The 13,150-nt window shown below is 44.3% G+C and overlaps 1 protein-coding gene across 1 annotated transcript in view; it reads right to left on the reverse strand.

Annotated features, from left to right (window-relative positions):
• Window positions 1-13,150, reverse strand: part of LOC118400476 (ras guanyl-releasing protein 3-like) — a 41,398-nt gene that overhangs the window by 12,028 nt on the left and 16,220 nt on the right. Inside the window, exons 4-16 of the mRNA XM_035797391.2 lie at window positions 11,034-11,096; window positions 9,950-10,081; window positions 9,716-9,863; window positions 9,173-9,346; window positions 5,837-5,953; window positions 5,013-5,288; window positions 4,737-4,817; window positions 4,482-4,595; window positions 3,969-4,084; window positions 2,820-2,967; window positions 1,044-1,080; window positions 770-919; window positions 312-676 (exon numbers count right to left, since the gene is read on the reverse strand). Of these exons, the coding sequence (XP_035653284.1) occupies window positions 312-676; window positions 770-919; window positions 1,044-1,080; window positions 2,820-2,967; window positions 3,969-4,084; window positions 4,482-4,595; window positions 4,737-4,817; window positions 5,013-5,288; window positions 5,837-5,953; window positions 9,173-9,346; window positions 9,716-9,863; window positions 9,950-10,081; window positions 11,034-11,096 (1,921 nt within the window). The remainder of the gene's footprint in view (window positions 1-311; window positions 677-769; window positions 920-1,043; window positions 1,081-2,819; window positions 2,968-3,968; window positions 4,085-4,481; window positions 4,596-4,736; window positions 4,818-5,012; window positions 5,289-5,836; window positions 5,954-9,172; window positions 9,347-9,715; window positions 9,864-9,949; window positions 10,082-11,033; window positions 11,097-13,150) is intronic.

Consider the following 13,150-nt stretch of genomic DNA (forward strand, 5'->3'; position numbering starts at 1 on the left):
TAACTGTAAGGCTGTAATTGGTCTTTTATTAGAAAGAAAATACAGTTTTCAAACATCCATGAGAGAGGATCAACATGAATGAACAGAATGTGGGTAATAACCACTTGGGGGAGAATGAGAGATAATGGGAGACTCAATGTGATATATGTTGTGTCAAAGATAATTAAAATAACCTTAACCTTCCCTAAAGACACAATACACACACACACACACACACACACAGGTACTCACACTTTCTAATATACAGACCAATATACAGAGATCCCCTGATCCATCTACACACTCAACACACACACCTCAGCAGCGATTACCTTCTCTCTGTGTGGTATTATCCCGTTCTGCACCACCTCTGCAGGTCTGTCCGTCTGCTCCTGGGATCCCCGCCGACCCCTGGGCTCCTTCTGGGCCTCGTTCTCCCAGCGGGCAAAGCCTTTGCTCTTGGAGGCCTGCCGGTGTGGTCGATACTTCATCTTGGGGAAGGTGTGGGAGCCCCCATCCCCAGCCCCCCAGGTGTGCTCTGACCACAGGTGCTCCGTCTGCGTGGCCTGGCTGGTGGTGGCCCGCTGTAAACCCACAGAGATCCGCTGGGCTGAGCACGTCATCAGGGTGATGGACTTATGCTCCAGGTCAGAACCTCCAGGTGTCACCGAGGGGAACTCAAACATCTCGTCCTCATCTGCATGGTGGACAGTACGACAGGAATGAAACACACAGACCAAGACCATGTTAGTTGAATCGCTGTTGGTGTATCACTGAAGTGCTGCTGTACCCTTGAAGGTGGGCATGGTGGGGCTGCTGGGTAGAGAGCTGTGGGTCAGGCCTCCAGGGGAGACACTTTGCAAAGAGGTGGAACGCGGCAGCTTCCTACAGGCCAGTACCAACAGCTCTCTGCACTGCTTATGGCAGTTCACACCGCAATCTGAAACAGAACACATAACAGCATCGTCAGGCCAAAGCCCTCACAGTGCATGCATTGAAAAATCCCAAATGTCTTCAATATGTAGTTCTATACACACGTGAACATTACAGTCCATAGAGCCTACCTTTGCACTTGTATCCCTGTTTGATTATTCCCCAGAGCTAAGAGCAACATGTCCAGAGGGGCAGGAATAGGAGGGAGGTGGAAAAATACAAAGGAGTGTTAGGATTTGTAATGTGGAAGCATTTTCATGCTGCAAATATGGTCAGAGGGGTCAGTGTAAACCATTGTGTAATACCGTTTTTCTTTTACAATCCCTTTGGTGCACTTTGCACAAATATGTAGTATACTTTCACAACTCTTAGCACAACATTCAGTAACACTTTATTTGGATAGTCCAGCTGTAGATTCTCTACAGACTGTCAATAACAGTTCAACTATCTAGTAACCCTAACTCTAACCTTAACCATTATTCGAAACCTCACCGAAACCATAGCCTGCAGTTACTTATCAACAGATAGTATGGGTATCTGTTGAGCATCTACAGTGCCTTGCAAACTATTCATCCCCCTTGGCGTTTTTCCTATTTTGTTGCATTACAACCTGCGATTAAAATTGATTTTTATTTGGATTTCATGTAATGGACATACACAAAATAGTCCAAATTGGTGAAGTGAAATGGAAAAAAATCTAAAAATTTGAACAAATTAAAACCGAAAAAGTGATGCGTGCATATGTATTCACCCCCTTTGCTATGAAGCCCCTAAATAAGATCTGGTGCAACCAATTACATTCATCACCCCGAGAACACCATCGGCAGGGACTGGGAAACTGGTCAGAATTGAAGGAATGATGGATGGCATTAAATACAGGGATATTATTGATGGAAACCTGTTCCAGTCTTCCAGAGATTTAAGACTGGGATGGAGATTCCAAAGGTGAAATAAATCAAATTAAAATAAATTCACCTTGCAGCAGGACAATGACCCTAAACATATTGCTAAACAAACACTGGGGTGGTTTAAGGGGGACATTTAAATGTCTTGGAATGGCCTAGTCAAAGCCCAGACCTCAATCCAATTGAGGATCTGTGGTATGACTTAAAGACTGCTGTACACCAGCAGAACCCTTAAACTTCAAGAACGGGCAAAAATCCCAGTGGCTAGAGGTGCCAAGCTTATAGAGACATACCCCAAGAGACTTACAGCTGTAATTGCTGCAAAAGGTGGCTCTACAAAGTATTGACTTTGGGGGGGTGAATACTGTAAACAGGATACAATGTCTCATAACACCCTTCCTGTAGACTCGTATGTGTGTTTTATTTGTGTACCTGTGTGCATGCTCGTTTAAGAATAGGAGGAGTTATCTATAGAAATGCTCATTTATTTTCACTTAAGTGATGCCTAAATCAGCACAAATAGAAAGCTAGAGGGAACATCTTTTGTGTACGTGTTTGGAGACGCAACTCTTCTCTCATGGAAGACGTGCTTTCATTGTTGACTATGTGAGGGTTGCCATCACCATGTAAATTGCATTATTGTTCCACCAACGCTAGTCAGTGTTTCTTTATAAACCTTTAAACAATGTAGCCTGCACTCATGTCAACATTATTGCATGTCTGTTTTTTGAAACCCCTCTATACACTTGTGAATAATCTCCGTCTCAGAAGGTCATGAAGAGCCATGGGGTATCAACTTCAAGGAATAAAGATGGACATCTTCTCTCAGCACTGTATCATTTGGTAGCTGACTGAGGGCTTGCGCTAAGTTGACGGCAATATATAGCACAGAGTTTCTGACAGAAGCTACCAGAACGCCTTTACTTTTCTTCCAACCGAAAATGCACTGTGTCGCTGAGCATAAACAGTTCATGTTTCTCACAAGGTGCACAGTATACATACAAATCCAGCACAGTGCTCGCAGAAGGTAGGCTTCAGATACGTCATCTCCGTAAAGTTGTGGATAAAACCAGGGCCCATTTTACACTGGAGCAAGGGGTTGGCCCTCAGGAAGTAAGCCATCATCTCATCCTTACTAATCAGGCCATCTCTGGAGTGAGGGGGGAGAAGACAAAAGAATATAGATAAGAGAATAATAAGATGGCGAGAATGACAGCTTTTGTTCTGCAAACATTACAGTAAATCCCAACCCTTATTTCTGTCTTATCCAGACATGGAGAGACCTACAAAAATGCTCTAGATCAGACACCCAAGTGGTTTGTAGCAGCTCCAGCCTCTGCATGTATCCAGTCTCCCTCCTAAGGAGCTTAGCCTCCCAGACCTATTTCCTGAGTCATGGAGCTGCTCAGGCGATCTGAAATGTGATTTGAGGCGTTCCAGTGAACAGACGAACCACCAAGGACACGAGGGCAGAGCACTGTGTGTGGCGCTGCGTGTCCTTCATGGGCTGCCATAACCTTCACCCCCCCCCCCGCTCAAGCCATGGTGACAAAGCACCACTCCTAGTCAAGGCAGGGCAGGGCTAAAGCAGACGTAACTCTGTTGTGACTTCAGAGTGTTTTCCTGCAGATTTACGATAGGAAGTTTGACAACACCAATGACCTCATTCATACTGTAGGTTTGTGTGGAGAAAAATGGGTGATGGCCTGTGAAATCACAGGGGTTTTAGAACACCCACAGTTGCAGTCCTATTGCATATTGGATGCTCATAACTGCTTTAAAGGTAAATATTAGGCACAAGAATCACATTACTGTGTTTGTGTATAAGAGAGTGAGAGAAATATGGGGTGCATACAGTATGTGAAGGGCAAACAAGGTGAGATGTATGAGGAGATGGGTTAGTGTGGAAATGTCAAAATGTGGTTGCAGGTGTGGAACTTGAATCTGTGGGTGGGTGCGTGCGTGCTTGTGTGGGTTGGGTGTGTGTGCGCGTGTGCGTGCTTGGTTCCTGTGTGTGTATGAATGAGAAAGAGGCGATGTGAGAGAGTGTTTGCTGGTGACAGAAAGAGGGAGATAGAAGAGGAGGATGAGGTGACTTAGCTGTGACACTTCTGAAGCTTTAAAATGTCAATGGTAGACAGGGTCACTCACTGGTCCTTGTCCAACACACAGAAAGAGTCCAAGAAAGGAAAGTTGGCAGCAATACTCTCAAAGTCCTCCTGAGAGATGTAGCCATCATGGTCATGGTCGTAGTTCCTGAATACAGACTTCCCAGAATAAGACAAAAACAAAGGACTTCAATGACTTCAAGCACCAGCAATTGTGTGATTCATATTTTAGTAGTTGTTGTAAACCATTGTGGAAATGGTTCATATACAGTACCTACTCAAATATTTGGTATTGTGACAGAAATAGCCACAGACTGATTATTGAAGTCATTTATGAGATATTTCTGAATGGGTAACTCATTTTTATAGATAATAACATGTCTTGTTGTTTTTTTTGAAAACTTAGATTTCTACTACAATGTAATTTCATCGACAATGTAATTTCACCAGTCAATAAGAATTTCAGTTCAGACCACAGCTAAGCTATGTCCTCCTGGACTTTATGCAGGTGCCTTTATTTACGCAGATCAGTGTTACTGTCATGGAAGCGACTTACATCCACCACCTTCCTGATGTGCTTGTTCACCACATTGGGGTCAGGTTTGGCTGTCACACCTGATGCCCAGTCCAGAGGGGCCATTGGCTTGTTGGGGGTTGTTGGAGAAGTAGGCTGTGGAGTGGGAAAAGATGGAGTGAAGATAGGACCACTCAGGTATCCAATATTATTTCTGTTCTTTATACATTTCAGTTGATATTTATAATAGCCATAGATCCAACAATGCAGCCTATAGACCCCAACATGGAGACTTACCAAAGACTTTGGGTTCCGTGGTTCCCTTAACAAGGATAGCTCATATATCTCATCTTCAGTGTAGTAAAGGTCTAGAGAGAGCTGGGGAAATCACTTAAGATTAAACATGAAAATAGACTTTCTGTTTCTGCAATATCTAAGCAATTTATGATCATGTTACTCATCTGTATGATCCTACAAAATGTGGTTTGAGACCCACTGAAATGAAAAATGTGACAGAACGGTTAACAAGTCCATTTCCTGTTGACGGGGGACCTTTTAGGCCGGGACACTTACAGTGAGCAGGTAGATGAGGTCCATGTTTGGTTCCACCTGGGCTGCAGCACTCTGCAGGGACACCAGCTCGTTGAAGGTGAGGTAGAGCTGCTGCATCTTTACGATGTTCACCTTGTCGTCGTCCACCCAGTCGGGGAAGACCACGTGCACGGCGATCAGGTCCTTCAGGTGGACTCCCAGGATGGGGACCTTGAAGCCTCCGGAGTCTGTGAAGGCCTTGCGGTAAGCACAGTAGTTCCCATTGGAGGAGACCAGCTCCGTCATCTCATTCCAGATCTGATGGGAGGGGTAGGACGGCAGGAAGTAGTGGACAGGATCGATATTAGATACAGCACTGGAAAGCTACAGAGAGAGTGACCAGTGCTGGGGAATCTACTATGAAAATATAGTTCACCAAGCTACCAATTACTTCACACTGGAAGAAGTTAAGCTACATTAAAGCTTCCCTTTAAAAAATGTGCTGGAGTTCAAATAATTCTCTACACCACATTGCAAAAAAAGTTATGAACTACTGAAAACACTACCAAGATTTTAATTTAGTTCAACTACCACCAAGCTTCTGCTAAATGTAATTAAATTACATGTGGTTCCCAATTCCCCAACACTGAATGTAACATCAAATGGCAGGAAATGAAGACGATACCAATTCTGTGTGGTGTGTTTTCTGAAACCATCACTACATGGCAGTTGATTAATTGACCTACATTGTTCCTTAGCAGACGCTAAATGATTATGACCATGATCTAAAGTCAATTCAAGTGTAGAACCCGATCAAATGATATTAGTGAGGCTGTGACAGAGCACAGGCAGGCGTACGTGCTGACCTTATTGACCTCGGGTGCTAGATAAGAGTGGGTCTCCTTCAGACGGGAAATTGAGCTGTGGCTCAGACCTCCAACCATGGCCATCAGTGTATTAAAGTTCTGCAGTTGGAGGAGTTTCTGAAGGACAGAGTGGCATGGAACAAAGTGGAAGAGATTGGAGGTAGAGTGAGAGAGAGAAATAGAGAGATAGAGAGAAATAGAGATAACGAGGAAGAGAAAACAGTGCAAGAAAAATGTACAATAAACAACAAACAAACCTAAAATATATTTTTAAAATTGCCCCCTTTTTCTCCCCTAATTTTGTGGTATCCAATTACGATCTTGTCTCATCGCTGGAACTTCCCAACTGGCTCGGGAGAGGTAATATAATAATAATATATGCCATTTAGCAGACGCTTTTATCCAAAGCGACTTACAGTCATGTGTGCATACATTCTACGTATGGGTGGTCCCGGGAATCGAACCCACTACCCTGGCGTTACAAGCGCCATGCTCTACCAACTGAGCTACAGAAGGACGAGTCATGCTTCCTCAGAAACATGACCCGCCAAACCGCGCTTCTTAACACCCGCCCACTTTACCCAGCCACACCAATGTGTCAGAGGAAACACCGTCCTACTGACAACATAAGTCAGCCTGCAGGCACCCGGCCCACCACAAGGAGTCGCTTGAACACGATGAGCCAAGTAAAGTCCCCCCAGCCAAACCCTTTCCTAACTCGGACGATGCTGGGCCAATTGTGCGCCGCCCTATGGGACTCCCGGTCACGGCCGGTAGTGACACAGCCTGGGAACTCACCCGGGTCTGTAATGACGCCTCAAGCACTGCGATGTAGTGCCTTAGACTGCTGCACCACTTGTGAGGCCACCTAAAATAACCTTAATAAAAAAACAGTACCTAAAATAACATAAACCAACATAAATTGATCTCTTTACACTGTGCTTATGGAATCAATTGCATGAGGGGAAAGTGCTTGAACATCTTATTTAAAAATGCGAGAAGCTTTACAAAAAAACTAAAGAGCCCTCTTGAGTTAAACGGTCACGCTTCTGCATTTAAAGGGTAGGCCATTTCATTGTAGCTGACAGATGACCTGCATAAGCAATGGAGGCAGACATGAGCATGAGTGCTTGTCATTAGTCTTCTGAATAATTCCTTTATCTAAATCCTGGTAGATGATAATGGTAGAGAGAAGACACCGGTCTCTGATGAGATTGAAAGGCCTAATAGCATGCCCCCCCATTGCACACAGCAATTAGACATGGAGAATCACATAATGATGAAACGTTATTGCTGGAGGGATGCCCTGTGCTAACATAACATTGTCTTACGTCAGATAGCGCAAGGATTCCGCCTGCACTGATCTGTTTGGTTTATCGCAAAAAGAGCAAGGGGATGGATCAAAAGTAATTCAACGACAATGTGCCACCATAACTATTGAAAATACTATGCAAGTTCGAGTTCAAGGTCACCTATGTAATGATTTTTGTGAAAGTTCTCGTGGATTGATGTTGAGATATGTTGTGATATGCAACCTGCTAAACAGCATTATGAAATACAATTTCTCACAATAAACTATAGGACTAGACTTCAATTGTTGATAAGAAGGGTAACACTGAACCTTAGCCCTCATTCTCATGATGGCCTTTCTCAACTCAGAGAACTCTAGTGGATGAAATGGTTGATGAAAGGGTCATTCATCTGAAATTGAGATTGATCCACAACATCCTGTATGTAATAGTCCCCATGCATCTTAAAAGCTATTTTACTTCAGTAATACCCTGACTACACCACTCGCATGCGCTAGCTAAAGAGGACAAATTAGCTAGCAAGTGCAAGCTAGCTAGCTAAATTGCCGTAAATGTTTAATGCTTTTCGACATGTCCCCAAATTAATGTAATTGTTACAGAGTTTGTTTTGATATTTTTACCTGCGTGTCGTGATTGCGTTTGGTGTGGGGCGACAAAATAGATTTATGCACGATGGCATAGCCGGTTTGGGTTCCGTGTAAGTGACTCACATTCTTACGCCACCAGAGGCAGTGCCACCGACTTTGTGCCATGTCGTTTTTATATATGTATTTTGTATATGTATCTGTTGCCGGGTGTAACATTGTTATGTATTTTAAATTGTCAAATCAAATAAAATAAAAAATACATGAGGATGGCATAGAAGAGAAAGACTTTCTATAAGACAAAAGAAAGTATGTGGGCAGCAGTAGATTTCAATGACCGAAGGGTCTTATGATCTAATTGACAATGTTCCAGCTCCATTGATACAGATGATTTAATGCAAGTCTGGCTCAGCAAACTGTCTGATTAATATATGGTACATGAGTCCCTTTCCCTTCCTCTTTCTCATTCGGGATGTTCACATACTTATAATGAGAGATGTTCTGCACAAAAAGGTGGTGAAAGAAACCCCTATTCATTTCAAGCGTGTACAGTTTATATATTTAAAAATATTACCCCTTTGTCGTGGTATCCAATTGGTAGTTACAGTCTTGTCTCATCACTGCAACTCCCGTATGGACTCGGAAGAGGAGAATGTGTCCTTTGAAACATGATCCAACCAAGCCACACTGCTTCTAGCCATAATGCCTGATTAACGCGGAAGCATGCCACACCAATGTGCCAGAGGAAACACAATTCACCTGGCAACCATGTCAGCGTGCACTGCGCCCGGCTCGCCACAGGAGTCACTAGAGCGCGATGGAACAAAGACATCCCTGCCGGCCAAACCCTCCCCTAATCTGGACAATGCTAGGCCAATTGTGCGCCGCCCCATGGGTCTCCCGGTCGCGGCCGGCTGCGACAAAGCCTGGACTCGAACCTGGATCTCTAGTGGCACAGCTAGAAACTGTGATGCAGTGCCTTAAACCACTGCACCACTCTGGAGGCTAGTGCTGTACAGTTAATGAGAATGTATGCCTCAATAAATTGCCCTAACCTCCTTTACAATTGCCTGTGTCAGAGTGGGCGGGGTTTACACTCTAAATTGTGAGGAGTTTTGGAATATTGGATGTAAGTGGAGAAAATGAAGAAGCGTGAAACAGCACCTCCCCAGCTGTCAGAGCGAGAGAGACAGAGAAAGAACTATTTGCAAATCGTTACAACACGGTATATAGACATAATATGACATTAGAAATGTCTTTATTCTTTTGGAACTTCTGTGAGTGTAATGTTTACTGTTCACTGTTATTGTTTATTTCACTTTTGTTTATTATCTACTTCACTTACTTTGCCAATGTTAACATTTGCTTCCCATGCCAATACAGCCTTTGAATTTAATTGAGAGAGAGAGAGAGAGAGAGAGATACCATCTCCCTCTTCTTACCTGGGCCACGTTGATGTATTTGGTGATGACCTCAGCACGGTGTTGGGGAGTCAGCTTACTGAGCACCATGAGCTGAACCCACTGGGAGACTCCGTTGAACAGGGCGATGGAGCGCTCCAGCGTTGGGTTGTCCACCAGACATCCGTGCATCACATAGCTTTGGTAGTCTGTGAACTGGGTTTGGGGGTTGGAGAAAGAGAGAGTTAGTGTACGTGGCATGTACAGTACCGCTGAGTTAATAACACAGACGTCATTGGCATATTCAGTATACAGTGTGCCCTCAGTTGCTGGTGAATTTACAAGTGAACTGCCCAGCAAATAAAACAAACTGAAATGTAGAGCAAGAACATATTCTGTGGTGGTGAGCAATTATCCTGGGGATGAAGTTAGTTGACAGCCAAAGCTTTGTTCTGTAGTTAGTAACAGGAAGAAAAAAAGAGTTCTGTGGAAAAAGCACTCTTGGAAAGAGTCTTGAGGAATGTCACACACAGGGGTTAGATAGGGAGGAAAGGGCACAAGTCTTTTTCCACCATGGACACTCACTGATATCCTCCTGATGGACTTGTACTCCAGGAACGTGAGGTGTTCCGCCAGCTCCATGGGCTCCAGGTGGTCAAAGAGGAGTGAGGCTTTGCCCTTCTTGGCTTGCTTCTTCCTCTGGGTCAGCTTTCTCATCCAGTCATATGACGGGCTAGAAAGAAACACACACAGTCTGTTGAAACTGGAAACTCTCTACTGACTGCGTGTGCACGTGCCCATCCTTGGGTAGTTCCTCACATGGTGGAGATGTCAATGAGTTTGTAGTGTTCCTCACAGCCCAGCTGAGCCGCCACGTCTCTGAACTCCTCAGTGAGCCGTATAAGGCCCATGTCCAGGTTAAACTCTGCAGGAAACACCGTAATCCAGTACCTGACACACACGCACACACGCACACACACACACACGGATGGCTGATTTAGCACTAATATGTTAGCAGTTACGCAATATGTTTACTGTTTGCATGTGGGCATTATGGCTGGGCAGTCTGGCTGAACATCATAGTGTGTAGCCTCAAGCTGCAGTGCCAATAGAATAGGAATGATTCACAATGACACCATAGTCTCAGAAGGAAAAGGTAGAGTTGAGGGTACTGACCCTGCACAAGGACTGCCGGGGGCTCCTTGCTCAGTGATTTGTAGTGTGATGTGGCTAAGGGGAGTGGTGAGATGGGCAAGTCCAGCAACCATGGTCATAAACGTGGCCTAGATTTTATCAACCCAACAAATCATGTTTCCCTAATGTGGAAATAACAAATGAATACAGAGAACCATTGACAAGGGAATGGCCATTGTGGTATTCTCCCTTCAGATACAAATTCAATGCAAAATATAACATGGACTTTAGTATGGCCCCTCGTTACAGTAGTTAACATTAAATTCAGATGATTTATTTAGTATTTCCTTTCATGTAAAGGTTGCACACAAAATAATAGGACACATTTTTTAATGGATTGGCAGACGGTGGTTGAGAATCGCTTTAAAGGGGTTACCAGTGAAAATGAGTGTCTGTGTACTCTGTTAAAGATCGCCTGAGGACGTTTTTGGGGTAAATAATAGATCACAAGACTCCTAATTCACTGAACGCTTTCGCACAAAACAGTATCTCCACCTCAGATGGCAGGCGGCGGTCCACGTCTCATGAGGACAGCCACTGGCTGTCAATTGTAATGACATCCTCCCAACTCTCATTGCACCAGCCAGTCAGTCACAGAGCCCCAAGAGAGGAGCCTACAACCCTCAGGGCATTTTCAGCCTAGCAATACAAAACATCTTCAATACTAAAGAGCAAGAAACTCATTGGTATGTAGCAGTGTTTTCTTTACCTCATTAAATAGCAGATCTTCAGTCTCGTTCTGTGGCACTCATCTCCCTGGCAGTCACGGTATGTGGGGTTGTGTCAAGGACAGTTTAGCACTTTTTGGAGACCGTGTCCCAAGCCCTATTACGAATGGACACACATTCCACATTTCCAACAACCCCCCAAAAGAAATACAACAATAAAACAGCATCTTTCATGAGAAGCAGCTGCACATTTATCAGTTGGACAAAATGTCTCCTCTAATGAAGAATAACTTAAGTGTTCAAAGAGGAATGCCCAGTATGTGGAAATATAACAACAATGAAAGGTCTGGCCATGTTATGAACCTCTCCACCAATGCATGTGCACATTCTCTATATGATTGTCACTTGCCAATGTTTTTCCTCCTTGAACCGTTGAAATATACTGGTAGCTGACAAAATAAAGGAAACACTTGAGTAATGAGGGATACAAAGTATATTGAAAGCAGGTCCTTCCACACAGGTGTGGTTAATGAGGTAATTAAACAATTAACATCCCATCATGCTTAGGATCATGTATAAAAAACTTGCAACTTTAACCATGGCTAGAGATCTCAGTGACTTTGAAAGAGGGGTCTCAAAAGGAGCATAGGGGGTTTAAAGGTGTGTGTGTGTGTGTGTGTGTGTGTGTGTGTGTGTGTGTGTGTGTGTGTGTGTGTGTGTGTGTGTGTGTGTGTGTGTGTGTGTGTGTGTGTGTGTGTGTGTGTGTGTGTGTGTGTGTGTGTGTGTGTGTGTGTGTGTGTGCATGCCTCAGTCACCAGATCTCATCCCAATTGAACACTTATGGGAGATTCTGGAGCGGCGTTTGAGAAGGTGTTTTCCACCACCAACAAAACACCAAATTAAGTATTTTTATAGTGGAAGAATTGTGTCGCATGCCTCGAGTTCCAGACACTTGTAGAGTCTATTCCAAGGCGCATTCAAGCTGTTCTGGCGGCTCGTGGTGGCCCAACGCCCTATTAAGACACTTCATGTTGGTGTTTCCTTTATTTTGGCATTTACCTGTAGCTCTTAGAAGTAGCTTTGGAGAGGCCTTGGGCAGGGGAGCCAGGTCTGGAGCGGAGCCTGCCTACTATCACTTTCAAAAGGAACCCAGCTATTTCTCTGCCCAGGATATAGTCACAACCATGCAGCAGAGAAGACTAACCTCTGCTTTCTTTGTGGTACTATGAAACTCTCCCACCATGGAGGGTCAGGATGGATGCTTATTGGATGTATACATGACTGTGGAAAACACACACACAATCAGTTGGTCTCGCCTTCTCTCCAGAACACTGAAAGATATTCTCATGGGCTAACTCACAAACGTGGAGGCAATTCAATGAGATACGCATTAGGTGTAGGAGCTAAAAATACATCTCAGCAACAGCTGAAGGACAACGATAAGTACTGTATATTTTGTTGGCAAAAGCAAAAAGTGAGAGAAAGGGCAGAATAGTGCCTTCGTATTCTGTCACATGAAAGAGGCTCTCTGCTCTGGCTCTACTCTGAGGCAGCTTCATACCGCATGGAGAAGGTGAGAGTTTCTGCAAACTGGTCCCAGGTTAGATATTTGTAGCACTTTCCTTACGGTAAAAGCAAAAAGTGAGAGAAAGGGCAGAATAGTGCCTTCGTATTCTGTCACATGAAAGAGGCTCTCTGCTCTGGCTCTACTCTGAGGCAGCTTCATACCGCATGGAGAAGGTGAGAGTTTCTGCAAACTGGTCCCAGGTTAGATATTTGTAGCACTTTCCTTACGGTAAGGTTAGGATTGGAGTTAGGGTGATGGCTAATCTGATTGTAGATCTGCAAATAGGGGAATCTTCCATCAGGAGCATCACAGCCATTACTCCAACCAGCAGCAGGGAAAAGATGGGGTTCGTCAGTGGAGAGGCCTGACGCCAGGCATTGTAATATCTCAGGGTGTCTAACCAGAAGCAAAGACATCAAACCACTTAGTGGTATGGAGTCTCCAGGAAAACACTGTCCAGGACCCTGCTAACGGAATCAGATTCAACTGCACAGTCAAGGCACACTAGGTACAAATCATAAAGAGGAATGGAACGCTATCGATTCGATCCAGGTTGCTCTTCCTTTTGAAGCGGTTCTCCATCTCTAACGT

This window comes from Oncorhynchus keta, chromosome 2 (assembly GCF_023373465.1).
Source record: "Oncorhynchus keta strain PuntledgeMale-10-30-2019 chromosome 2, Oket_V2, whole genome shotgun sequence".
Classification (NCBI taxonomy): Eukaryota; Metazoa; Chordata; class Actinopteri; order Salmoniformes; family Salmonidae; genus Oncorhynchus; species Oncorhynchus keta.